We start from the raw sequence: 25,711 nt of genomic DNA, 5'->3' as shown, positions 1-25,711 counted from the left end.
AACACGTGTTTTCAATTCTTACAACTGAATAAATAGCCTGAGTATACAGTATATCCATCTAATACAAATGTAATCATATAATGGAAAGTATGAAAATGGATAGGATAAACTGCAGTAGCAGACTAGCCCATGGAAACTGTGGCTGTTTGGTATAATTCAAGTAAGGAAGAAAGTAGGCATTTGGCTCTGTTTACATTTGTTTGGGCTTTCAGTCAGGCTGAATTTCATTTAGTGTTTTGGTTAATTGTGAGAGGAGGTAAAGCCTGGAGTGAATGATAAGAAATCACAATTCTTGTCTCAACCATGCTAATAATATATCGTGTGCCACTTACACAGATACATAGTGTCCTAATATTTTGTTTTTCCATGGGCAAAAGAGGAAAATAATAATAATGCTCTAACTTGTATGTTATTCTCCCACACTCTGCGATCATATTATTTCACTGTAAGCAGCTTTATGGCTATCATGTCCTAGATGAGGAAACTGAAACTCAGAGAGATGAAAGTCTTAGCTAATGATTCCCTACTGTATAACTAGTGTGGGCGGAACACATATTGATAATTCCCCCCACTTCAGTATGCTGTCTAGATAAATCTTTGTCAGCCCATCTTTATTAAGCAGGATTCTTCTATACACAACAGTGTAATTATTTATTTCTATTTATATAAAAATTTTCTGAATGTTTGCAATACAATGCTTCTTGAATATCAATCCAAACAAGAGGACTCTTAGAAGAGGCTAATTCTTTTCAAAAAATAATTTTGATGGTATAGCTACAGTCAAAAGCCATCTTGAGCCCATAATTAAAACATAACTGTGTATCAAAATATTTGAAAAAGAACTGAACCAGATGATGGGTTTTGTAAAAATTGAAGCATTTAATAATTATATAGGCTATTTAATAAATTCCAAAAGAAAAGAGACATCTAGTTCCCTGAGGAGAGAGCTTTAAAATTATTTTAGAGCGTCAAGCAAATCTCCACACCTCTCTTGGCCTATATGCCAGATATTTTTTTAAAGGAGAAACAACTCCATGCTTATTTAAAATAATTGTCTTGCAAGAGAAAAGTAATGTTAAAGGAGTACCTTTGGAATCAAAAGCAACCCAATGGTGACTGTCACAGTCAAATGAGTATGTGCAAAATACAGCATTAGCATCCAGTCAGACTGAAGTCTTGAGGCAAGAACGAATCTGAAATGAGAATTCACCAAGTTAGTAATCCAACAAGATCTCTATTTAAAACCCTAGGATACTTGGAAACTTTTTTCCTTGGTGTATTTTAAAAAAACAAGCAAGCATGGAAACAGTTGTATTGCTGTTTCTATGGCATATATTGTCATCCCAGGAGAATAAGGCTCAAAGTGACTGCAATTGGATAAAGATATGAACTCTTTATTATTTATTATTTTAAGTTATTAGTAAGAAAGACAGCATATAGATATATAATGTGCTAATCATTTCCTGGAATTATTATTTTGTATGTAAATTGAATGTCTTAAAATTAAAGCAACGGACACTTATGAATTCAAAAGAAGAATGGGCTTACAAACTGGTGACTTCAGGAAAATTTGGGCTATGAGACACATCCAAATAACTCTTGATTCTAATTCTCTACATTTGAAAACATTAATCAAGAAAAAAAATAAGAAAAAAAAAGGGTAGGTAATTATCTGTCTTTGTGAATGACCTCAAAGGCTTCAATGATGAACAATGTAATGGAAAAATGAATATACTAATGGTTTGTAAAACGCCTCTTCTAAAATAAAAAATTTAGTTATTGTAAAGTATCAAACTGTTTTATGATAATTTAAAATGCCATATTTAAAATCATATCTTGCTGAGTAATTTATAAAGTTCTGTTCTAGGAGAGTTTGCAGGAAACTTGTATAGGAAAACTTCAGTACTGAGATCTACTCTGGTAATTGCTGGAATATTTTCATAAATCATTAGGTATATGTACAAACAAACTCATGTTTTAAGGACTCATTCTTTTGCAGAAGCCAGATGTTGCTTTTATCAAGGTCCTCTGAAATTATATTTTTCTTTTAATTTTTTCCCATCTACTGTTTATCCATGAAAAGCTAAATATGAGATTTTACTGCATTTGGAATTAGACAATCAGCATTTTGATTCAGTGATATACATCATCAAATTTAAAAAGCTTATATCTTAAGACAATGCTTATGAACATTAACATATATAATGTTATATAAACATAGAAGAAACTAATTTTATATCTTTTACTAAGTAAATTAGTATTATTTATACTCAGAATTTCCACTAAGTGGATTTCTTCCTCATTTTTACCTCTATCCTATCCCCCACTCCCCCAAATATCAAGTTTCTCACCCCCTCTCCCTCAAATATCAAGTTAAAATGGAGGCTCAAGAGTTGTCCAAAATGGAGAGGTAGTTTCCCCTGTGTTTGGAGGCATAGACAAAATTGACTTACAATACATGCATAGAAGTACAGAAAACTCACGATAGCTCACACATTACTAAACAGGATTTTATGAATTAACATCTTCTCTAATTTCTTTGTCAGAAAAGTGGCTTTATACCTGCCTTGGATATGATTAAATGAATATCCACTTTGTTCAGGGATTAGATATTTTTTGACAGAGTCTCTGTAGGGTCAGGTGAGATTTTTTTTTCTTTTTTAAAGCAGTGAAATAGGATCATCAACCTCAGTAACAAGTTACAGTATCTGAAGCATAGAAGCAATATAAAATGTGGCCTGGAAAATGATCTCATCCCAAACTGCTGGGGCCATTTCCAGTTCTGGAGCAGACAGTTATATGGAAGGGGATGGGTCTATAGTCCACAGGCTCACGCACTGGGGATTCCTATTCAAATGCCAGTGAACATTATGAATGCCAGTGAATGCAAGTGAATGTTAGCCTGACAGTATCTGGAAGGAACAATGCTTACATGTATTTTAAATTAAAATGGTGAGTCTCCCAAAAAGTAATTTTGAAGTACTGTATACGAACATCAATTTTCCCTAAATTAACCAGCTTTTAAATACTGCTGGGCTTGTTAGGTTGCAATTCTGACTAGAACGATCTTAAGAGAAATTGGGTTTTGCAGTCATTTTAAAGATTGGTTTTCTTTGAAAGACTATTTCAGCTCCTAAAAAAATAGATCTAACAGTCAGGACCATAGAAATATTCAAAAATTCAAGTTAGGAAGAAAAGCAAACCTTTTAAAATCTCGCACTTTCCCAAAGCTCTGCTTTATGCTTAGTGAAGGATTATAGAACAGATTAAGCAAAATGCCTTCTGCATTATGAGACTGCCGGACTTAATCCTTTTAGTTTATTTGTTTAATCTGGCAATTTGATGGGAATAAAAGTAAATCTGTATATAAATATTCAGTTATAGCTTTACATATTTATGTATGTATATATACATACATACATACGTACAGTTATGTATGTATAATTTTATATTTTAAGCAAATAAAGAACAGATATTTCCTATTGATAGAGAATATCTTTGCTGATGTTGGATGCCTTATTTAATATTATTTGATTCTATTAAAAAATTACAAAGATGAACCCAGTTTATTTAAATTATTACGTTCTTGTTTCTTATTCTTGGACTTTACCAATATTGGAATCATAGCATGTACAAATTCAGTCCACATGTAAATAAGAAATTGTATATACTTGACTCTTTAATTATTACTGCCTATTACTTGCTTCTTGCTCATCTCCCTAAAGTCAGTGTTCTGTAGATTTAGTGTGTCAAACTATAATTCTATCCTTGGCTGTTTATGACCATACAAGTTAAATTTCTGAGAAAGTAGCTAATGTATACTACGATTCTTTGAAGCCAATATGCTACAATCTAATTGAAAGGTGAGTTAAATTTGGAACTTAAAATGTAGGGCTTCCCACGCAGGTGTTCTTAGGCTTGCCTAAGAAAATACCAAGGCCTACCAAGGCTGATCACCCTGCTGCCATTGGAAGTCCTCCCTGTTCAAAACTTATAGGGGACTACATAGTTGTCTGGAAGAAAATTGATCTTGTGAGCATGGCATGTCTAACACCAAATCTACTAGGTTCAACAGGAACAATTCAGTCAGCACTTGTGTCTATGTGCACCCAGCTCATCATTTACATGGTTCATCTGGCTAGGCTAATGGGTTGTTTGGGACTCTGTAGGAAAGACCTAAGCAAAGTAAGAAAGCTAATTTTGTTTTAAAGCAAGCTCGATGCCCAATGTGGGGCTTGAACTCATGACCTTCAGATCAAAAGTCGCATGCTCCCTGATTGAGCCAGCCAGGCTCCCAAGAAAATTATTTTCAGTGAATATTTAGCATGTGTTTCCTAATATGTTAACAGTGCTTATCACTTTTGGGTGGTTGGATTAGGGAGTTTATTTTTTATCATTTTATGATTTATCTGTAATAACCACCTATTGCCTTCTTAAGAATTTTTTTTAAGTTCATTTCAAAAGTGCTTTACCTTGCCTACTGCTGAAAAGACTTGGACCAATTGAGAGTTTAAAATCCATTGAAAAAATAAATCAATAAAATCAATCAATCAATCAATCAATCAAATCCATTGAAAAAACATTTAACAATGAAAATTGAAAAGAATAAATCTTCAAGTAGAAAAGGATAAGAATCAATTTAGGCAACTGCTTTAAACAGATTTAATTTCTTGGGCAATTTGGTTCTAAGAAATACAGCAGCTGATTGTAGGGCAAAAGTAGGAAGGCCTTTGCATGACGTGGTCACATTCTGGCAACAGAAGACATTTAAACTCATCTGCAATAAGCCTCTTGGTATGCTTAGAACTCTGCAATTGGTTCGTTTATATAACATTCAACTTATAAATGGTTCTAGAGAAGCATGTTTGTTATACCTTGAAACATATGTGTTTGATATCCTGGACACAAAAAACAAAAATGCAGCTTTTCTTGGGAGATGGTTTGGGAGACCTGTGAAGACTTTGGGGCTCCGCCCATGGCAGAGTCCTCTCTGGTGCTCACTACACTGTGCACCGAGGACACCTCCTCTCGTGTCCTCCAGCTTTAGTCTAAATAGGATCGACAGAGACTTCTTTTTGCCCAGTTATAATATCATATTTTGCTTCTCATCTTTCCTTCCTCTTCTCGTTTTCTCTTTTCTCTCTCTTTTGAGAGGGGTCAAGACAAAGCAAAGAGGCAAATTCCCTGGATTCCTAGCCCTTTGATGGAGCCTCCAACATGATCAAATCATAAATACCCCCTTTCTTACTTAAAAGATAAAAAGTGTAGGTGTGTCTAAGGCTCAACTGCTCTCTGCCGTCATCTGTTCCTAGAAGCGCAAGATATAATTTTATAATTATTGACTAAAGTGAGAAATGATAAATATCTTCCAAAACTTCCACAGATCCACACCTTCCCACTCTGACTCCCACTATTATTAATGTTTTTCCACAGAGGGAAATGGCTGAATATTTAAAATTTCTCATTGCATTCTTAAGGACGTCCTAACTTTTAATATATGTCGAGCAAGTGAATGACATCTTTTTTGTTACTTTTGAAATTATAGGATTTCCTTTTTTGTTCTCACTGAGGTTTTCATTTCATTTTCAGATAGGCATAAATTCGCAGAAGATAAGTCACACATATTTCATTTTGTTCACTTATCATTAGCCCCTTTCTTCCTCCTTTGTACTCACCGAGTACAGAAATATAGGGGATACCAAAAAATGGAGGGCCAGGCATCCATGCGTACAATAGAAGGTCACTGCTAAACCCCATTGCACACAAAACTCTAGTCCTTGGGTTGGAATGGTTTTTTAGTTTTGAATTCAGCAGAATAAATACACATAAATTGTCTATCTGAATATTGATTTTAAAAGCGTAACCCCATGTATTAAACATGAATGGAAACACAGATAATTTATTATATCAACTTTATGATGTATGCATGTGTAGCTTTATATCTTCAGAACAAAAAGTATTACATATCATAACAATATTCAATGACATTCCTATAAGTGGTTTGATAGAATACAATAATACAGAGTAATTAACCTTCAAGATAAAGGTAGTAACAAAACATCAGCAGGAACTAAGAACAGTTAAAAAAAAACAAAACCCTACATTCATTTGCCATTTCTGTGACAAAGAAATTAGTCAGCTTAAAAACATTATCCTTCCTGAATCTTTCCATGATGCATTTTACCCAATTTTGCTATTTAAATCAAACCACAACACATCGGAGAAATAAAACAGTTATTTGCTAGCTCTATAGAGCACTTGCCTAATTGTATGGAATATAGCAGAGATAATGAGCTCATTGTGAACTGCGACAGCCATATAGCGTGGCTCATGAAATGTTGATGGGACTGTCCGCACTGCATAGCAGAGATAAACACCCCACAAGAGGAATAAAAATTCAGCTGTGAGAAGAACAACAACAAAGAAAAGAACAATTTTCCATTAGTTTTATAGGTGAATAAAAATGCAAATTTTAAGTGCTTTAGCATGCATTTTGTGTCTATTACAGAAACATAAGTTTAGCTAGAAGTAGAGGCATACAAAATGTCATTCACATATGAATACACGTGACATACATTTAAGATTTTATTCAGTGTGTAGACTTTTCAAGGTACACTTTGGTTTTTGTTTTCTTGCTTTTTTAAAAACAGTGTTTGGTGTCTCAGATTTTTCTTTTGCTAATGCCTGGCTTTTTCCTGAAACAACTGTAAAATTATTTTCTACATCCCCAACCTGAGTTTAAGATATTCACGGAGCATCTGGGTCATAATGAAGTCATCAAGGCAACAAAGGCTTGTATTGTGTTCATATGTAGCTTCTAGAAATGTAAGGTCTTACCGCATTGGATCTGGTTCAACAACATAAAAATATCCATTGCTAGAAATGTGAGAAAATAGGTTGATAAACATTCAGTGGCATGTTTTATAAATGAACCATTATTTCTTCACACATGACAGAAATCCCATCTTTTGTGGGTGGAGTGCTGAAGCCTTCGTAAAATTCATAATCACCTTGTTTGTGGGATCAAGCCAGAAGAGACAAGCATAGTAAAGCGGTTAAGGATAAGGGCTTCAGAATCACATTAGGCCTGATTGGAAATTCTGGCTCTGTCTCTAATTAACTTTGCATAATCTGAGGCAATTTAACGTCTCTGGCCACAGTTTTCTTATTTGGAAAATGAGAATAATAAAAAGTACATATTTCATGAGATTATTTGCTAATGAAATTAAAAAATGGATATAAAGCACATAATATAGTTACGGACATGGTAGATATTAGATAAGTAAAGGAATACATAAAAACACACATTAAATGGATCTTATTGTTAAACATCTCGTTTGACTTTTTTTTTCCAAACTGAACATCACTACTTTAACCCTTTTTGACCAATAATTTCTACCATCCATTTTATCTGTCTTAGCAACATGACTTCACGGAAGATAGTATCTAAAGAAGATAATATCTAATTAATAAGAAGAAAGAAGAAAGCTCTAATTTGGAGAAAATATTTCATCAAATGCATTACCTGGAGGTAACCTACTTACTTATCTACTGAGACACTGACTTCCATTCCCATATGCGAAAGCTGTTTTACCTGCCAACCTTTCAGCCTATTTCTGTCAGTATTTAAACAATAGGTAGTGCCCTAATTATTGAAAACCCCTTAAATAAACACATCTGTCAAGAGATACTCTAAAACCCTGATGTGGTTAGAAGCCAAATAAAAAATAAGGCACACTCCAAGATCTCCATGAAATTTATTCAGTCCCAATTATTCAGTATGTTGGCCACTGGCCATGTGCTATAAATGTTCTTTCCAGCCGAGTTCTACTGGATCAGGAAAAGCAAATCAAGAAATGCTGAGGTCTTCATGTAGAACTTTCCTTCCTAACTCTTGTATTTCTTTTCTTTTTTTTTTAAGTTTATTCATTTATTTTGAGAGAGAGAGAGAGGGAAAAAAAGAGAAAGTCCGGGTTGGGGAGGAACCGAAAGGGAGAGAGAATCCCTAGCAGGCTCTGCATGGTAATCGCAGAGCCTGACATGGGGCATGATCTCACAAACTGAGATAATGACCTGAGCTGAAATCAAGAGGCAGATACTTAACCGACTGAGCCACCCAGTGGCCCTCTAACTTGTATTTCTGTCCATGGTACTGCTATCGCCTCTTTACCCAGGTTGGAAATCTCAGCTGCCTTTCTTTGGTACATTTCTACTTTGAGTTGTTTTTCATAGGGACCGTTCCTCCCAGTGCCCACAATGACTACCTTTTAAGTGCCTATCATATTGCTCTTTATATGTTACAGTTATTTTTCAACTGCCCCATCTAAACCTGGCTTCATCCTGTGTTCATTCATTCTTTATTTTCTGAAACTCCACTTTGATCACATCAGGATTTGTCCAAATCCCTGGCACTCCACTTGGGTTAGCTGATTCACATTTCCATTATAAGATTCACTCATACTCACTTAGGACCCTGGAAATAATTCTTGCCCCAAAAGGAAGACTACAAGGGATTCATGCCTGGGCAGACATGTCCTCACATTTAAGCCTTTCTTGCTACCCAGGCTTCATGTTAGTTGCCCACTTTGCTTGGCCTTATTCTTTTGTGCTTGTATATTTCTCACCCCTGATTTATCTAGTTGTTAACCCCTCAGGTCAGGCTTTTGTGAGGTACTGCATGCATCGTCATTCAGATATCTCCAGTGGCTTACTATTATTTTACGAAGGCTTGGTCCTGGCATTCCTAGCTCCCTGTGACTTCATGCTATACATCCAACATGACCTTCCAATACTCCCTAGCATGAACTCTGAGCTGGCCCAGGAAGACTCATTGTCCTCTGACCACTTCAAAGATTCTTCTTGCTTCTGAGTCTTTGTTTATGCTATTGCTCACACCAAGAATTTCTTCTCACCCACATTTTCCAATCTTATCCACGTTTTCAATGTCCAATTCAGGTCCCACCTCCATCACAAAGCCACCTGAATTGATTCTACCTTGCACTGAATTTTCCTTCCTCTAATCTCTTATGGGTTTTAACTATCAATATCGCACAATGCAGAGAATAATGCCACAGGATATATAATTGAGAGAAAATTATTTGTGGAGTCATGTTAATCACTCCCTTCTTTAGCCCCAAATAGTTATGACCTTCAGGAAAAGAAGCAAGTCTTATTTATTTATTTACTTACTTTTTAAATTCAAGTATAATTAACATCCAGGGTTATCTAAATTTCAGGTGCGCAATCTAATGATTCAACAAGGAATCGAGGCTTTCAATGATTTTTTCTGCCTTTGCCCACATAGACAGCAACAGTATGGAGCATACATAGATAAGATTCAATAAATATTTGCTGAATTGAAAGAATATAAATGATATCACTTTCATGTTATTAGAGATGTAGACTTTCTGTTACCTTGTCACGCCCTCTAACACTGCAGGGATTACAGACGTGTAAAGGTCATACCGGCATTATTATTAATAGTGCTAACTGCTGTTTACTGATGGGCCACGACATGTATGGTAATGTGCTTGCCACTTAGGAATAATGAATCCAGAAATATTGTTAAACAACCACCAGCACAGAAGTATGCTGAAATGGAAGGATTTCCACGTAGCAGAAACTATCTCCTTCTGAAGACACTATCTCCTGTCCCTTATTGCAGTGTTTTTACATAATGTTGTCTTGAGGATTAAAAAAAGGAAAACAGGTTAATTAGGGTGCTGTAATGTATAATTATATTTAAAAATAAGAGATAAAATAAGATTCCTCCCAACAGCTAAGCTTAACATTAAAATCATTTCATTAGCAATATCAAACAATATGCTCTGGCTGAAAAACAATTTATTATTCAAAGTACCAATTAAACTAAATGTGATATATAAAAGTCGTGCTTGGGAAAAAAAATCAGTTTCATATAATTAACTTCAAACTAACACTGCAATTAGGAAAGAAAATATGCAGATGTTACCAAATTTTGCAGTGTTATTACGTGGGAGTTGAAATATGTGTTGTGCTTCTGCTTTAGAAAATAATTTCTGCTGTTAAATGATTTTGATGGGAGGCATGAGTACAGTTAGAGAGGGAATTGCATTTATATTCAAAGATCCAAGTGGAGCTTTCAGAAAACTGAGGTATTTTGCTTTTTAATCTATAAGGGATACCAGTTTGAAAGTGAGCTACCATGGCCTTTTAAAAATTTATATATGATAGTGAAAGCGATTTCAAGTTATCTTTCCAAAGGGCTGGGTCAAGCAAAGTGAGAATTAGTATCAGTTCTTGGACACTGAAGACGCCTGGGCTCTGTGATCTCAGAACACCCACGATGGCTGAGAGGAAAACAACTTCAGAGTACAAATGTCTCTCAAGCTGTGGTTCCCTGCTTTGCTGTGCTGCAAAGGCATTTTTGTCTTAGTAGTATTTTATGCTTCTTAGCCCCTTTAAAATTATTTTTATGTGGCACAAGTAAATATATAAATGACACATTTAGGTTGAATTTTCCAAGAATTTCTGTTTTTTTAAAGAATTCTTTAAATGCTTATTTATTTTTGAGAGAGAGAGAGCAAGGAAGCATACGCAAGTGGGGGAGGGGCAGAGAGAGAGGGAGAGACAGAATCCCAAGCTCGCTCTGCGCCGTCACCGCAGAGCCTGATGCAGGCTCACAAACCGTGAGATCGTGACCTGAGACGAAATCAAGAATCAGATGCTTCATCGACTGAGCCGCCCAGGTGCCCCTCTAAGTATTTCTTTTAATGTCCTCCTCTGTTTTCCTCTAAGTCCTTCACTTTCAAAGTTTTCTGGTTTTGTGCATGCAATAACATGGTAGGCAGCACAGAAGTTATCATGAAGTATGGAAACAACTTCAATAACGCTTGAGAGTAACTCAAGTTCCAGTGTTCTAGGCCTCAACTGGCATACGGGAGCCTTGATATTTGGGAGGCTTAGTTGCCTTTTCTTTTTAAAATAAGAACAGTTGCGAGAGTTACAATGCTGAAAACAATGAGAATGATACTCTTGATAGAATTTTAAAGCTAGAAGTGACTTTATTAGACCATGGAGTCTGGGGGTGCTGTTTGGAGTGTGTATGTGGCTGCAAAGATGGGTGGTTGGTGAACTGCTGTGATTCTGCTTGCCTGAAGTCCCTTTATTGAGCTTTGGGACAGAGACTGAAGCAGTAGAATGTGGGTGGGTTTCACAAGGAGGACAGTGGAGGCAGGAATGTCTGCTCCCTCCTCAGCTCTCTGGAAGCAGTGAGCCACAGGGATGGGCAGCGCTGGGCTGCAGAACATGCCTGTGGAGAACCCTGTTGTATCCCTCTTGCCATCCCTGTGGTCACAGCAAAGTAGGGCCTGGAACACAGGCTCCTTAGTTCCTGACCAGTGTTCTCGAAATGACATCCTTGGGCTGAGATGAGGATGCTCTTACTAACTCTATTCTTTGCTCTATTATTAACAGAGGCATAGACAAAACCTTGGGAAATATTTTTTTTCATCCTATTGAAGAAAACAAATATTTTCCCAAGCAACAATTGTTTGCACTTTAAATAATTAGTATGCTAATTAGGAAAAGCTAGTACTTCCATTCGGAATTACTTTTTGTTCCCTGAGTCTGACTTTGTAGCTAACATCTGTTGAACGTGCCAGGCACTGTACTAAATGCCTTTTGTACATTATCTACATGTATGAAGGCTTTATTGCAGGCTGGGCAAAATGTTGAATGTCCCAGTTTCAAGCTTGGATCACAGATACCGTGTCGTAATACTAAGGAATACGATTGTTAATCATATGAACTATGTGGTGACTTGATTATTCCTCTCTTACACTCACTGCTAAGGAGTTCTCCAAGGCAAGCACTGCTGTGAATGATCACACATTTGCAGGTTGGCTTTTCTTTATTGCTTCCTTTCATACATCTCTAGAACTTGGATCAAGTTTTTCACCATCTCCACTGCGTCTTGAGTGGGAAAGTTAGAGAAGGCATATATTTTCTCCCCTCTGTCTCTGGCACGTACATTTAAAGTTCTTAAGGTTTGATATGGGGTGATAGAAATTTAGTGAAATTCAGACACTCCAGAGTCTATGGACCCACATTAAAGATCATGAACGTAGGAAGAGCTCATAAAGATAAAATAAAGTTGGGGAACTTTCAGGGCACAGGGTGAATGTCACAAGGCACAGGGTCAATGTCAGGACAGCAAGTTGTGTCTTCTAGTAGTGTTTCTTCCATTTCCCTCTCCCTGTCATTTACATGTGTGTTGTTTGAAGAGGGAGCTGCAGTCAGGATTTTGTGTTACCTTTAAGAACTACATTTAGAGGCACCTGGGTGGCTCAGTCGGTTAGGCTTCTGCCCTCAGCTCAGGTCATGATCTCATGGTTTGGGGTGGTAGTTCGAGCCCTGTGTCCCCTGTTTCAGGCTCAGAGCCTGGAGCCTGCTTCAGATTCTGTGTCTCCCTCTCTCTCTGCCCCTCCCTGCTTATGCTCTCTCTCTCTCTCTCTCTCTCTCTCAAAAATAAATAAAACATTAAAACAATTTAAAAACTATGTTTAAAATTGTCAACCTTTTTTAAAGACTGACAGCATCAACAATTATTTACCTTTGTTTGGGCTATGTCCCTATATTTGCACATACTTTTTTAAGGGCTAGCTTGAGTGGTTTTAGGATGATTGTGTGTGTGTGGGGGGCTATATTTCTGTTTATATTCTATCTTTGTGAAAATTATTTTACTTCTTTGAGATGTAGTTTTTTATATGATGTTAAAGGGGAAAGAGAGAATACAACAATTTATTTTATACCTTAGTTTTATACTTACAGTGCCATTATCTCTTCTGGAAGTTAAAGAAATTAAGTTCCTTGTTCAATTTCTAGCTTATAAAATCTTTTGAAGACAATTTTGCTGAGTTAGGCTTGGCTCAGGACATTACTTGACCACTGAGTGGGGGACTCACATGGTCATTACAAATCTGCCTTTTTCTTGGCCTAAAGGTCTTTTTCTTATTTAATTTATCCCACAGTTTCCACTACTTTGGGGAATGGGTCTCAGTGAGTTGAAACTGAAAAACCCACCAACCTTTCTACTCCTACATATTCTAATCTCAGAGGAAATGGTGGTACCAGTCTCTTTATGATTACTGCAGAGATCAGAATGGGTTGAGCTGTAAGAATACAGGGAAGCTTGCAGTCTATAGGGATTAACAGCTTGTTATTTAAACTGTGATAGTCCTCTCAATACAAGGAAAAGATCTGCCAAAATCTTCTTGACAACTGAGTTTAATCTATAGGATATTCTGTTCAAGCAACTAAAGACAGCCTTTTTTTTTCCTTCTTAATGTTGCTTCCTCCCTTGAAAGTTCCAGGGCTCCCTGGGAGCTGAAACCCCTGAGAAGAAATTATGACCACCATGAGTATCTTAGATACTCTTGCTCCCTGGCCTTTAGGAGCTGTCCCAAGAGAATCCCCAGCCCTAACCTCAAATCTCCTAAATTTCCAAAAAGAAAAGTAGCACTGTAAGGATAAAATTAAGATAGAAAATAATTTGTCCTGTTAGCCCTGTAGCATCATATAAATAAATACTCCTCAAAGATGTAACAGACTTTTCAGAAGACGTGGTATACAGATAAACAAGAAAATACCCCCCACTTCGCTCTTTCTAAAAACAGTCAAGCAAGACCCTCCAAAAGCATGTGTGAGTTTCTAGCAATGCAGCCCAAGCCAAGGCAAATAAATTGTCTCTGTGGTCAGGCTTTTATCCTTTGATTGAAAATTAAAAATACATTTTTAAAGTGGTAACAAGTGATGCAGTGTGGATGAAGACATATGGTACATTAGACTAAAAGAAGATGTATGTAAATGAACCTACATCATGAACATTAATCTAAGTCAGATGAAGAGGAAGTCTAATCTATTTTCTCCCACACTCATTAAATGGTGTTTATATCACATTTCACCTGTCATAAGATAGACTAATCTTCTACGGTAATTAAGTATTTACATCCTCAGAAACAATGACTATTTTAGAATTTCCCTATATAACTCAGTAAGAGAGTTACCGTATTCTTCTTGGTTCCTTCTAAACATTGGCATATGACTAAGTGACTGGACACGTTGTTTTGTGTGTTTAAGATATCATACTAGGAAGGAAGAGAAAAAGAAGAGGATGTCAGTGAAGAAGAGAGTAAAGATTTTGTTTCCTGTAGTGAAAACATTCCATGTGGAATTCATGGAAATGAATTAGAACTTTTGAACAGTGGAATAATGAATATTGGGATTACTTTAGAACCACCAAATATTTAAAAATTCCCAAATGAAATGGGAACCCAAGCTCAACATGCCTGTTTGATTGTTGCTTAGGTTTTTCTCTATGTCTTTCTTTCAAACTTGGTGAATAAAAGATACAGCAAGGGATGCCAAGCTCTAAGAAGTTTCCAAACCCACAAGATACCTCATGCACTGGTGGACTTTTCACAACTATGAAGACATGGACAAAGATCTTAATTTATAAAAGAATCCTTATCAGGGAATAGTTATTAAATCATAAAATGTGGTTGAGAAGAGTTAAGCCATAACGGTGATATAGAAAGATACAGAGAATAACAGGAGGTAAACAGAAACCTGGATATAATTTTTTTGTATATATTCTTGTGCTTGATTAAGGAAGGCGGCAAAATACCTTTATTCTCAATTACATCTCTTTTAAATCACATTAGATTATCATCACCTAACTTCTAGAAGAAACCAAGGAAACATTTCAGTGCTTGCCTAGATCTGAACTAAAGTTTGATGCTGAGATTTAGCCATGCAATAGAAGTTCCACATGTCCGTGACATTACCATCTATCAGTCACCCTTTTGCAGCCTTGTTTCTTGTAGGTAAGGTATATGTCTGCTCACTTATTCTAATTTGTCTTGGTCATTGGTACTGTTTATCTTCAGTCTATGTTCTGAATGTGTAGTCAGATACTGACTGCTAACCAATGAAAGAATGAACTCCACTATATCACCACCTGTATTAAATTTATGTATTCCATGGGGTTCCTGGGTGGCTCATTTGGTTGGGTATCCGACTTCAGCTCAGGTCACGATCTCGTGGTTTGTGAGCTCAAGCTCCGCATTGGGCTCTGTGCTGAGAGCTCAATGCCTAGAACCTGCTTCAGATTTTGTGTCTCCCTCTCTCTCTGCCCCTTACCTGCTCGCACTCTCTCTGTCTCTCTCTCGCAAAAATAAACATTAAAAAAATTTAAAAATAAAAAAAATTAAAGAAATTATGTATTCCAAACTTGGAAGCCCCATATTGGAGGACTCTGGCTGCCAGCACTAAATCCAGGTGAAAAAGTATGGTCTTCCTTACTCTAGAGGTGACCTTATAAAGATAATTCAGGCATGAGAAGTTAATTCTACTCGTGTTAGTTTGTACCAACAAATTAGGAAACTCATAGGGTAAAAGAGTTTTAACTTTTTAGCCATGAAAAATTTAGTTGCTATTGTGCAAAATCTTGACGAGGCACAACTGACTAGCAACTTACTAAATAGGGCAAATAGATTTAGAAAAAAAAAAATCTGAGAATCCTACTACCAACATTTTTGGGATATTTATTTGCTGCCTCCATTAATTTAGAACAATGTTTCTCAGTCCCAACTCTCTTATCCTTTACATAGAATAGTGGAGTAATAAAAATTTTTTATCAATAGCATATCAGTTTTATTCTACTTCAGTATTTGTAAGTGAATTATGTAATGTTTAAAAGTATACATAATTTTGTTTTGCCATGCCAAATTTGTACCAATCTCTTATTTTGACTGTTGGACAAGTCAGAGGTAGAATTTTATAAAAAGGGCTCAGGGCTGTCAGTTTAGTTTGTATAACTTGCTCAAAAATACCTCCCAAATTTGAACATACCATTAAGGGAATGTGGGGACCATTGTGTAACTGCTGGATTTTTAGCTTTATCATGTTTCCTCACACTGTTCTGATCCTGACCATAGAAAATATTACAAGATAAAGGAAGCTGAGCTCATTCTTTATTCTTTCAGCAAATATTTATCAAGAGCTGACAAATACTTTGTTAGGTGTCAGGGATATAGTGAGAACAATCCAGTTGATGTTGCTGGGGAGTATTATAGCTACCAGGCTGGGAGAGAAAGGAGGGATGGGCAGATGTAAGCATATGAGCTGTAGATAATGTATTGAAACATACTCAGAAAATTCAAAGGGGTGAGTCACAGGATGATAAATAGTATGAGTTTTATAGTATTTTTTATTATCGTTATAGATGATCTCCAAAGAGGTATGGCAGCTAGTCTGATCCAGAAGTATTCTGGAACATTCACATTTTGAAATTCATTTTCCACCAGATTAAAAAAAATCACTAGGCTTACTGGAGGGGTTGTGAGAGGGGGGATGGGCTAAATGGGTAAGGAGCACTAAGGAATCTACTCCTGAAATCATTGTTGCACTATATGCTAACTAATTTGGATGTAAATTAACAAAAATAAAAAATAAAAAATAAAATAAATCACTAAAAAGCTCTCAGACTTCTGGGCCTGGAAAACACCCTCACATTGCCCCATGTTCACCTGTCTTTTATAGTTGCAATGTTTACACTTCTATTTTATTTTTTTTTAATTTATCTTCAGTAATCTCTTTGCCCAACGTGGGGCTCAAACTCCCCACCCTGAAATTAAGAGTCACATGCTTTACCGACTGAGCCAGCCAAGTGCCCCACACCTTTATTTGTTTTTCATGAAAGCTGACCTCACATTTTTTTTTTTTTTGTATAGGACAAACGTGATTATTAAGAATTATAAATAGATATAAATAACAATGGGATTCTGAAAGTCATCATTTTCCCCTTTCTATGTTTTCAAACAAAGAAACTCAAAGAAGAAACTGAGTCTCATAGAGGTTTGGAGATTTCGCAAGCAGTCTCTACACCTGTTTCATCTGTCTGAAACCCTTGTGGCAGGGAAATCACCTGTCTGAGCAGTTCTGGAGATGCCCTATGCAGTGGGCAAATTCTTTAAATGTATGACCCACATTTCTACCTAGAGTTCTACTTCAGTGGGAAGACTAGTACTGCGCTCTTTCAAATGGTTCCCTATTTTGTATTTTTAAAAATTAAATCCTTTTTGACAGGGAAAGCTAACCCAGAATGCATGTTTATAAATATATTAACTATTACTTTCTCTTTTTTTTCTAAATTGACTCCTGACATTGATGTAAGTGTACAGAGCTTCTTGACGAAAATTTTCCACAACCTCCAGGTAAAACCTATCTATTGCTTCTCCACAGCCTGTCCCTTATATAGAAACATTTCCATTTAGGAAATGGAATAATTTAGCTTTTAGTACAGGTTTCCTCTTGGCTGACTGAAGATATAAGAATTTACTCTTGAATAACAGTCTGAGTATAAAAAAAATCTAAGGGCAAACACACTACTTATAGAAATATATAAAGAGAACTGCAAAGAAGCATCTGCTGCACATTAGAAAACACTAAATTAAAAGAGGTTAAATACAGAATATCTAGTGCTACATGCACTAGAAAGAAAAATCAAAGATGCATGAAAGATAAATAAATGGAACTGCTGTAGGGTAGTGTGAAAAAAAACCCACAGCAACCACATGTCGCTGATTTTTTAAGACAGTCCTAATTTCAAATATTTGTTCCTGTTGTTAAACTATGTGTCTTGACTTTTCTTTAGAGAAACGTGTTGCTGGAGTTTTTGAAACTATGGTGTTCCAGTAGTTTGTAGGAACAAAACAATGCCTGAAGATAACAAAACAAACACCACCACCATTTGACTTCCTCTCATCTCATGGTCTCTGCACCCTATCACTAGTCTTTTATTTTCTGAGACCCTAATGCTACCATTTAACATCTGTGGGAGTATTAGTTTCACTAATGCCTGCCTCTCAAGTCTTGCTACTTTTATCTCACTGCTAAAGCCATGCCCCAGATCTTCCAATCATAATCTCTCCTCTTAGCGTCTCTCTCCTCACCTTCACGGAGACCTGCTTATCATCCAAAGAAATGCATTTCCAGCAGCAGCTATGGATCTGTATTTTTTCTTGTACTTCCTACCCCGCAGTCCTCAGGAAAGTGAGCGCAGGGTCCTCCTTGCTTTCTGTGTATCCCCTTCTCTGGTGTTATCCAGAATTACTGTATTTAAAAAATGTCTACTTTTTCCATAGTTTCATCCTTGCTAGTGTAAAAATTTGCCACCAGGTAAGCTGTCTCTCTGGAGGAAAGCAGAGTCTAGTGGCAGGAAAATACAATAAAAACAGCCCATGAATCTAAAGAACTATCGCAGAGGGAGCAGTTAAATAGCCTGAGAGAACGTTGTGGTCAGAATGGAATTCTTTTTCTTTTTTTTTTTTTTAAGATTATTTTGAGAAAGAGAGAATGTGCATGTGTGTACGTGAGTGGGAGAGTGGCAGAGAGAGAGACGGGGAGAGAATACCAAGCAGGGTCCATGCTCAGCACCGAGTCTGATGCAGGGCTATTAGATCCTGACCTGAGGCAAAATCAAGAGTTGGACGCTTAACTGACTGAGCCACCCAGGTGCCCCAGAAGGGAATCTTTTTATGAATGATTTGGGAGGTAGGGGAGTATCAGAAGACAGGAAAGTCATATAAAGTGAGAGAGGTCACTGGAGATAAGGGGGTTAATGTTGGATGAGGGGTTACTTTAGGTGATAAGAAGAAAAAATAAGAATGGATAGAAATACAGGAAGATCTATAGATATGTAGGCAAGATTTGGAAACAACTGATGTCTAATTGCTCCTACTTACTTTTTTCAAGGAGGAGGCATCTAACAGAAAAGAAGTTTGAAGGTATGAAGAGGGAGTACAATATAAGACTTGAAATAATCACTGCAAACAATGTTCTAATGATTGATCAGGGAAACAGTATTATGGAATGCCCAGAACACAGCTGAGATAAGTGATACGTGTTTTACTATGTTCATCTGATTACTTCTTTGGAGTCAGTAGTTCTACACTTTAGGATAGCATCCAAATTACCTAGAAGGCTTGTGAAACACAGACTGCTGGGCCCCGCTATTCTTTTTTTTTTTCAATATATGAAGTTTATTGTCAAATTGGTTTCCATACAACACCCAGTGCTCATCCCAAAAGGTGCCCTCCTCAATACCCATCACCCACCCTCCCCTCCCTCCCACCCCCCATCAACCTTCAGTTTGTTCTCAGTTTTTAAGAGTCTCTTATGCTTTGGCTCCCTCCCACTCTAACCTTTTTTTGTCCCTTCCCCTCCCCCATGGGTTTCTGTTAAGTTTCTCAGGATCCGCATAAGAGTGAAAACATATGGTATCTGTCTTTCTCTGCATGACTTATTTCACTTAGCATCACACTCTCTAGTTCCATCCATGTTGCTACAAAGGGCTATATTTCATTCTTTCTCATTGCCACATAGTACTCCATCGTGTATATAAACCACAATTTCTTTATCCATTCATCAGTTGATGGACATTTAGGCTCTTCCCATAATTTGGCTATTGTTGAGAGTGCTGCTATAAACACTGGGGCACAAGTGCCCCTATGCATCAGTACTCCTGTATCCCTTGGGTAAATTCCTAGCAGTGCTATTGCTGGGTCATAGGGTAGGTCTATTTTTAATTTTCTGAGGAACCTCCACACTGTTTTCCAGAGTGGCTGCACCAGTTTGCATCCCGACCAACAGTGCAAGAGGGTTCCCGTTTCTCCACATCCTCTCCAGCATCTATAGTCTCCTGATTTGTTCATTTTTGGGCCCCGCTATTCCAGGGTCTGACAAGCAAGTCTGTAAGCGGGCCCAAGAATGTGCATTTCTAACAGGTTCCCAGGTGCTGTTGCTGTCATTGGTTTTGAGAGCACACTTTTGAGAGCCACTGCTCTTTCTCCATCTAATGATTAGGTAGAATCAAAACCCCTGAATTTGGTACATCTATATATTTCTATATATACCTTTAGGAGATATATCTATATCATCTATATCTATATCTATATCTATCTATATCTATATCTATTATTTATAATCTATCTATGTATATCTATATATGCCTTTAGGAAAGAGTTATACATATCTCTCTCCTGAAGGCAATCTAGATTGACTTTATGGATTCATCATCACATCACATTCCTCGTTCTCCAAATTCCTATAACAGGTTTTCAAGACTCACAAGAAACTTACATATCCAGTATTAGTCACAATGTATTCCAACATAATCTTCTTTTCTAGTTGGGCACTTCCTTCATGTTTCATACAATTTCCATCCACCTTCACCACTATTCCTATCAAAGGGAATGTTCCCTGCGCCACTTTACAATAACCTAAATATTACCCACGGCTCAAAGAACTTCTCTTTTATAAAGATTCCTGGTTTCTTGTCCAGACTGTTGTCTTCCTTTATTGAGCTACTATTGTAACAAGAGTCTTCACCACATAATTTTGTTTTTAATAACTTTTAACAATTTCCATTTATTTATACAAACTAATAGTAAGCTATTTGGTGAGAGGAATAAGGGTTTTATTCATTTTATATCTCCTGCAAAACGTTCAACACAGTATCAGAGAAATTATAGATACCCAGTGGGTCTTATTTATTGTATGAAAATTTACTTATATATAACAAAGTTTATGGAAAATAAATTACAGATTGCTGTCAGCTATATATTCTTATTCACTCTATATAGACATCAGATATCATAAATATGATTTTCTTTAAAGTGTAAAAGAAATTTTTAAAAGGCCTTGAATACATCTCAAAACCAAGATGTACAAAATACAAAAAAAGGCTAGGTAAATAGGCCATGCTTTCTGCTTGTTTATTCCCTACCCAATGATGTATTTTGAGTATTATAAAACAGAAAAGAAATATAGTGGGCTTTTCTTCACAGTAATATGGGGAAATGATTTTTCCTAGTTTGGTTAACTTGGATTGAACAATATAAAATAATGTCAGAGATTTATGTTGAGTAGAAATCTTATATCTATATAACTTTTTAAATTTTCATATCCATATGAAAGTCAGAATCAGATTAGTTCTACGCTTTATCTTCTGACATTGATATATACTGATATGGATCTAATTATAATTTCCGATCTCTTCTTTGATATTAATCAAAATAATGATGATTGGCTTTACATATTATCAATATAACCATTCTTTTATATACCCACATTGCTTTATTCATACAGATATCAGGCCCAGAAAATTTCTAAAATGTCTTGCCCAGAAAAATATTATTATATTTAAATTATAAACTAAATACATATTTTATTAATTAACTTCTTGCAAAATACTAAATGTGAATATTCAACCAAGAATCTCCAAGTATGGGGAGACAGAAAATAGGAATTAAACTCATGTGTTTATTTTTTACATCTGCCAAATAAAATTAAGATTTGTCCTGTGGTTTACTGAGGGGAATGACAACAAAATAATAAAAATTCGTTTTCATTATTTTTTGTATCTTTAGAGGCCTAGCTTAAAATAGCCTAATGTTAACAGCAGAAAAATTCCTGCTGATTTCTCTTCCTCATTTTTCAAAAAACCAAGATGCCAGAGAAACCTGTGTTTCTGGCCTAAGCCTTTATGTGATTCTCCCGAGTTCTCTAGTTTCTAAGTGATCAAACTCTCACTAATCCCTAAAAAGCATGGCTTCATTTTTGTGTAATATTGGACCTCCAGAGAATTCCTAATAAATTGTCTTCAGATGAAAGATAGATTAATTAATCATTTTGCAAGGAAAATCTCTACACAAGGAGTACCCTCGATCCTAAGTCTGATTGATATATCACAGGACCAAACCTATATTAAAAATTCCAGCATGTCTCCTTTTTTTTTTTCCCAACTAAAGAAATAAATCAAGGGAACAGCTACTGTTAATCTAATGGGAATACAGTGAGAAGGTGGAAAATAGAAACTCTCTGTGCAAAGAAGTTGCCTTTATTTGCTGCATTTCTCCTTCCTAATTTCCTTGATTGTGTTTTCTCAACAAAACTACAAAGCTACATAACTATGAAAAAAAGAATGGGAACTCAGAAAAAGTTTGCAATACACATGTCATTATTGTCCTTTTCATAATATTGCTTTACCAAAACCATATCAGGTGAAATTCCTTTCAGTTTGGTAAAGGGGGGTGGTAAGGCTTCTACAGAAGTCTATTTTAATGCCACTGGAAAAAGGACAAGGCAAGTGCACAAAACAAGTGACCACATACCAACTGCTGTCATGTAATCCCAGCGCTCAGTGAGGCACATGTTGAAGATGAGGTGATCAGATGTTTGCCCTTGGCCAATAAGTGAAATCTGCCTCTCCAAATTCTGGCAAACAGATGAAGTCCAGCCAACAAGAAACCAAAATACTACCAGGATAATTACTGCCAGCATCCTCATCACCCGTCCACCAGTCATATATGGAATCCGTTGGGCTGTTCGTGAAAGAAACACTTTCAAAACCCTGGAAAAGCAAAACATCAAAATGTGAAGGCAAGCTTAATAGTCAGAAAGTAAAACTCCACAATATTTTATTTTTCTAGGTGAAATTTAAACCCACCCACACCCTACTTATGCAGTTTTAACATGAAAAAAACCTCAAAAACAGTATTGCTTATATCTTCACTTAATTTCATTCTAGTTTTTAATCTTTCAATAGCAAAACAGATATCCTACATTAGATGCCAGTGAGTCAACAGATTTGCAAAGGATGGAATTCTTTTGAGTATGTATTAATATTTCAAGGAAAATACTCAAGATCTTAAAAAAAAAAAGATCCATAGGCAAACATTGCTCACACAGGGTTTCTAAGGGCTCAAAAATAGTCCTGAAAGTAAGTAGTTGGGTTTTACAATATTATACTAAGTCAAAAATTTCCTTAAACCAGTTTTTTTTAACAGTAGAATGTTATAAAAGTTATTTTCTGAAAATTATTCTAAATGACCTCTCTCTACAATTATTTCATTACCTTACCAAAAATAATAATGAAATAAATATGAAAACAATGAGAGAGATATTTAAATAGGGTAACTGAATTAAGATCACCATATTAAAGAAGAGGATTGGGACGACATATAAGAAATGGATCTGGAGAAACTTAACAGAAGACCATGGGGGAGCGGGAGGGGGAAATTTAAAAACAGAGAGGGAGGGAGGCAAACCATAAGAGACTCTTAAATACACAGAACAAACTGAGGGTTGATGGGGGGTGGGGGAGAGGGGAAAGTGGGTGATGGGTATTGAGGAGCGCACTTGTTGGGATGAGCACTGGGTGTTGAGTGGAAACCAATTTGACAATAAATTTCATATTAAAAAAACTAAAATAAATAAATAAATAAATAAATAAATAATATTTTTTCTATGTATGCAATTCAAATGAATAGCTAGAGTTGAGAACTACTAGGTTAAGTTATATCTAAGAACTATTCCATTTCTAGTTATTGTGTGAAGGCAAAATCCAAAGTTACTGTACAGGTCCTTCTGTTTACCCATTTCTTTAACTTTATCCCCAGAATATTCTTAGCTGATTTTAACTCCCCACTCTCATTCTGAAATTTTATGTCACAAAATTGTGACTTAAAATAAACTACCATGAATGGTTCATGATACTATGGGGGTATCCACAATCAATTTCCAAAAGGCAAAAATAAATTTATTTTCCCAAATTTCTATTCTGTCCTTCATCTCATTCTTTATAAAATTTTTATGAAGTATTCCTATGAATTCTTCACAAAAATCATTTTAAGTCCAGAAATGAAACATACACACTTAAAATAGCCTAGATGTCTTATACTATTTTTTCTGTCTCTATAGACCTTCAGTAGCTCTTCCAGAATCAACACAATACACCTAGCAAAGAAATTGACTTTTTAGCAGACTTTTATTTATCCTTCTTTCCCCTATATCTTTAACTCCATTGTCCTTCAATGTCCTTCAACTAACACACAGCATGAAGTTATTTAATACTGAATAAAATACCCTCAACTTTGCTGTGGAACAATGTAGCAAGATATGTATAAAAAAGAGTACAGCAGAAGACCTCTTTAACTATTCTCCACTCAACTAGTTTATCAGATTAAGGGTTATTCTCCATTCTCTATGTAAAACATACTGAGTACTGCCCATGTCATGCTAAATGCTAGCAGCGACACTCAACTTGCTACCTCTGTCTGGTATGCCTCAAACACTTCGACTCCAACCAGCTGAATTGCTACTTGTTAAGAATCAGTTGTATGTGTCCCCAAATAGTGCCCATTGTTATCAATTTATATAATTTAACCAAATTATAAATAAAATAATTACACATGACTGAAACAAAAGGAGACTTATTTGTATAAAATCTGTCTTGAAAGCTTTGGAAAGACTCCATGTAGGTGAATCATTAAATAGGCTGTTAACCTAGGGGAAAGTGAGGAAACTTTAATATATTGGGGTGGTCAAAAAACAGAAAAATATAGAAAGATTCTATGCTCAGAATGCTTTAAAAAAATCTTTAGATTTGTGGTCTTACTTATTTATTTATTATTATTATTTTTAAAATTTATTTATTTTTGACAGAGTCAGAGTGCAAGCATGAGCTGGGGAGGTGCAGAGAGAGACAGGGAGACAGAATCTGAAGTAGGCTCCAGGCTGTCAGCACAGAGCCTGAAGCGGGGCTCGAACTCACAAACTATGACATCATGACCTGGGCCAAAGTTGGATGCTTAACCGACTGAGCCACCCAGGCACCCCCAAGTTGTGCTCTTATTTAAAGAACCAATATTGTGAACAGTAGATAATGTACTACAGTAATTTATGTTAGAAAGAGAACAATGCACTCCAAACGTCAGACCCATAGTCAAACAAGGGGCCTATTTAAAAAACATTGGTAAATGATTATTTGTGTGTTTTAAATTGTAGTCTCTTATACACTTTACTTTAATGCCTTTCAGTTTTAAACAAGTGTATCAATTTATTGACCAGTGACTAATCCCCATAAGAAAGACTTCTACTGTAATTAGCAGATCAAAAAATTCAGAGAACTCTTAGAAATAAGAGAATTTTTTTTTAAATTAATGTGTTTTGCCAGTTCCAGTCTTATTTTCTGCAGGAGAAACTTGCAGCCACTAGGTACACATAATTGTTTCTGGTCATACCTGGATGAATTCTAAATTTTGAAAGACTAGGAGCTTAAAAGAGGAAATCTGGCTCATTTTTATGGTCTTCTATATTTTGGCTAGGCAGAAAAAAAAAGAATTGTTCTAATTCTAGACACAATTTGAATTGAAATAGAATTATAATAAACAAATATTTATACAGTGACAATCATATACTGGGTATCATGCTAAGCAACATGGGAAGAATAAGATACAGTTCTAGAAGCTTACAATCTAACTAGAATCAAGTGTAGAAATAACTACCATATAAAACAGCATATATTCTACATTGTATGTACCTAGTAAGTCTAATAACCTAATAGAATAGCTTATATTTGGCCTGGACTTCAATGGATACCAACAGAAATGGAGGAAAGTGGAGAAGATATAAGGAGATATTCTAGCTTGAGAATAACATAACATAACAAAGTACAAAGCAGGAAAAGTAAGTTGCATTTTGCAGAGGAAATCTATATGATCCCACTTTGATAATCTTTTAATCAATAAATCTGAATTCTAAATTATTAGAAATTTTCATGTTTTCCAGCTGATGTCTTGGGTATTTATTGTATAGTCTGAGAATTCAA

General features: G+C 35.9%; 1 protein-coding gene across 1 annotated transcript in view; it reads right to left on the bottom strand.

Annotated features, from left to right (window-relative positions):
• The window catches only part of GPR158 (G protein-coupled receptor 158), a 426,015-nt gene that overhangs the window by 7,318 nt on the left and 392,986 nt on the right, over nucleotides 1-25,711 (bottom strand). The window contains exons 7-9 of the mRNA XM_060659134.3: nucleotides 22,215-22,453; nucleotides 6,263-6,401; nucleotides 1,088-1,193 (exon numbers count right to left, since the gene is read on the bottom strand). Of these exons, the coding sequence (XP_060515117.3) occupies nucleotides 1,088-1,193; nucleotides 6,263-6,401; nucleotides 22,215-22,453 (484 nt within the window). The remainder of the gene's footprint in view (nucleotides 1-1,087; nucleotides 1,194-6,262; nucleotides 6,402-22,214; nucleotides 22,454-25,711) is intronic.

This window comes from Panthera onca, chromosome B4 (assembly GCF_046562875.1).
Source record: "Panthera onca isolate mPanOnc1 chromosome B4, mPanOnc1 haplotype 2, whole genome shotgun sequence".
Classification (NCBI taxonomy): Eukaryota; Metazoa; Chordata; class Mammalia; order Carnivora; family Felidae; genus Panthera; species Panthera onca.
The sequence above is the reverse complement of the archived record's forward strand: the minus strand, read 5'-3'. Positions and strand labels throughout refer to the sequence as shown.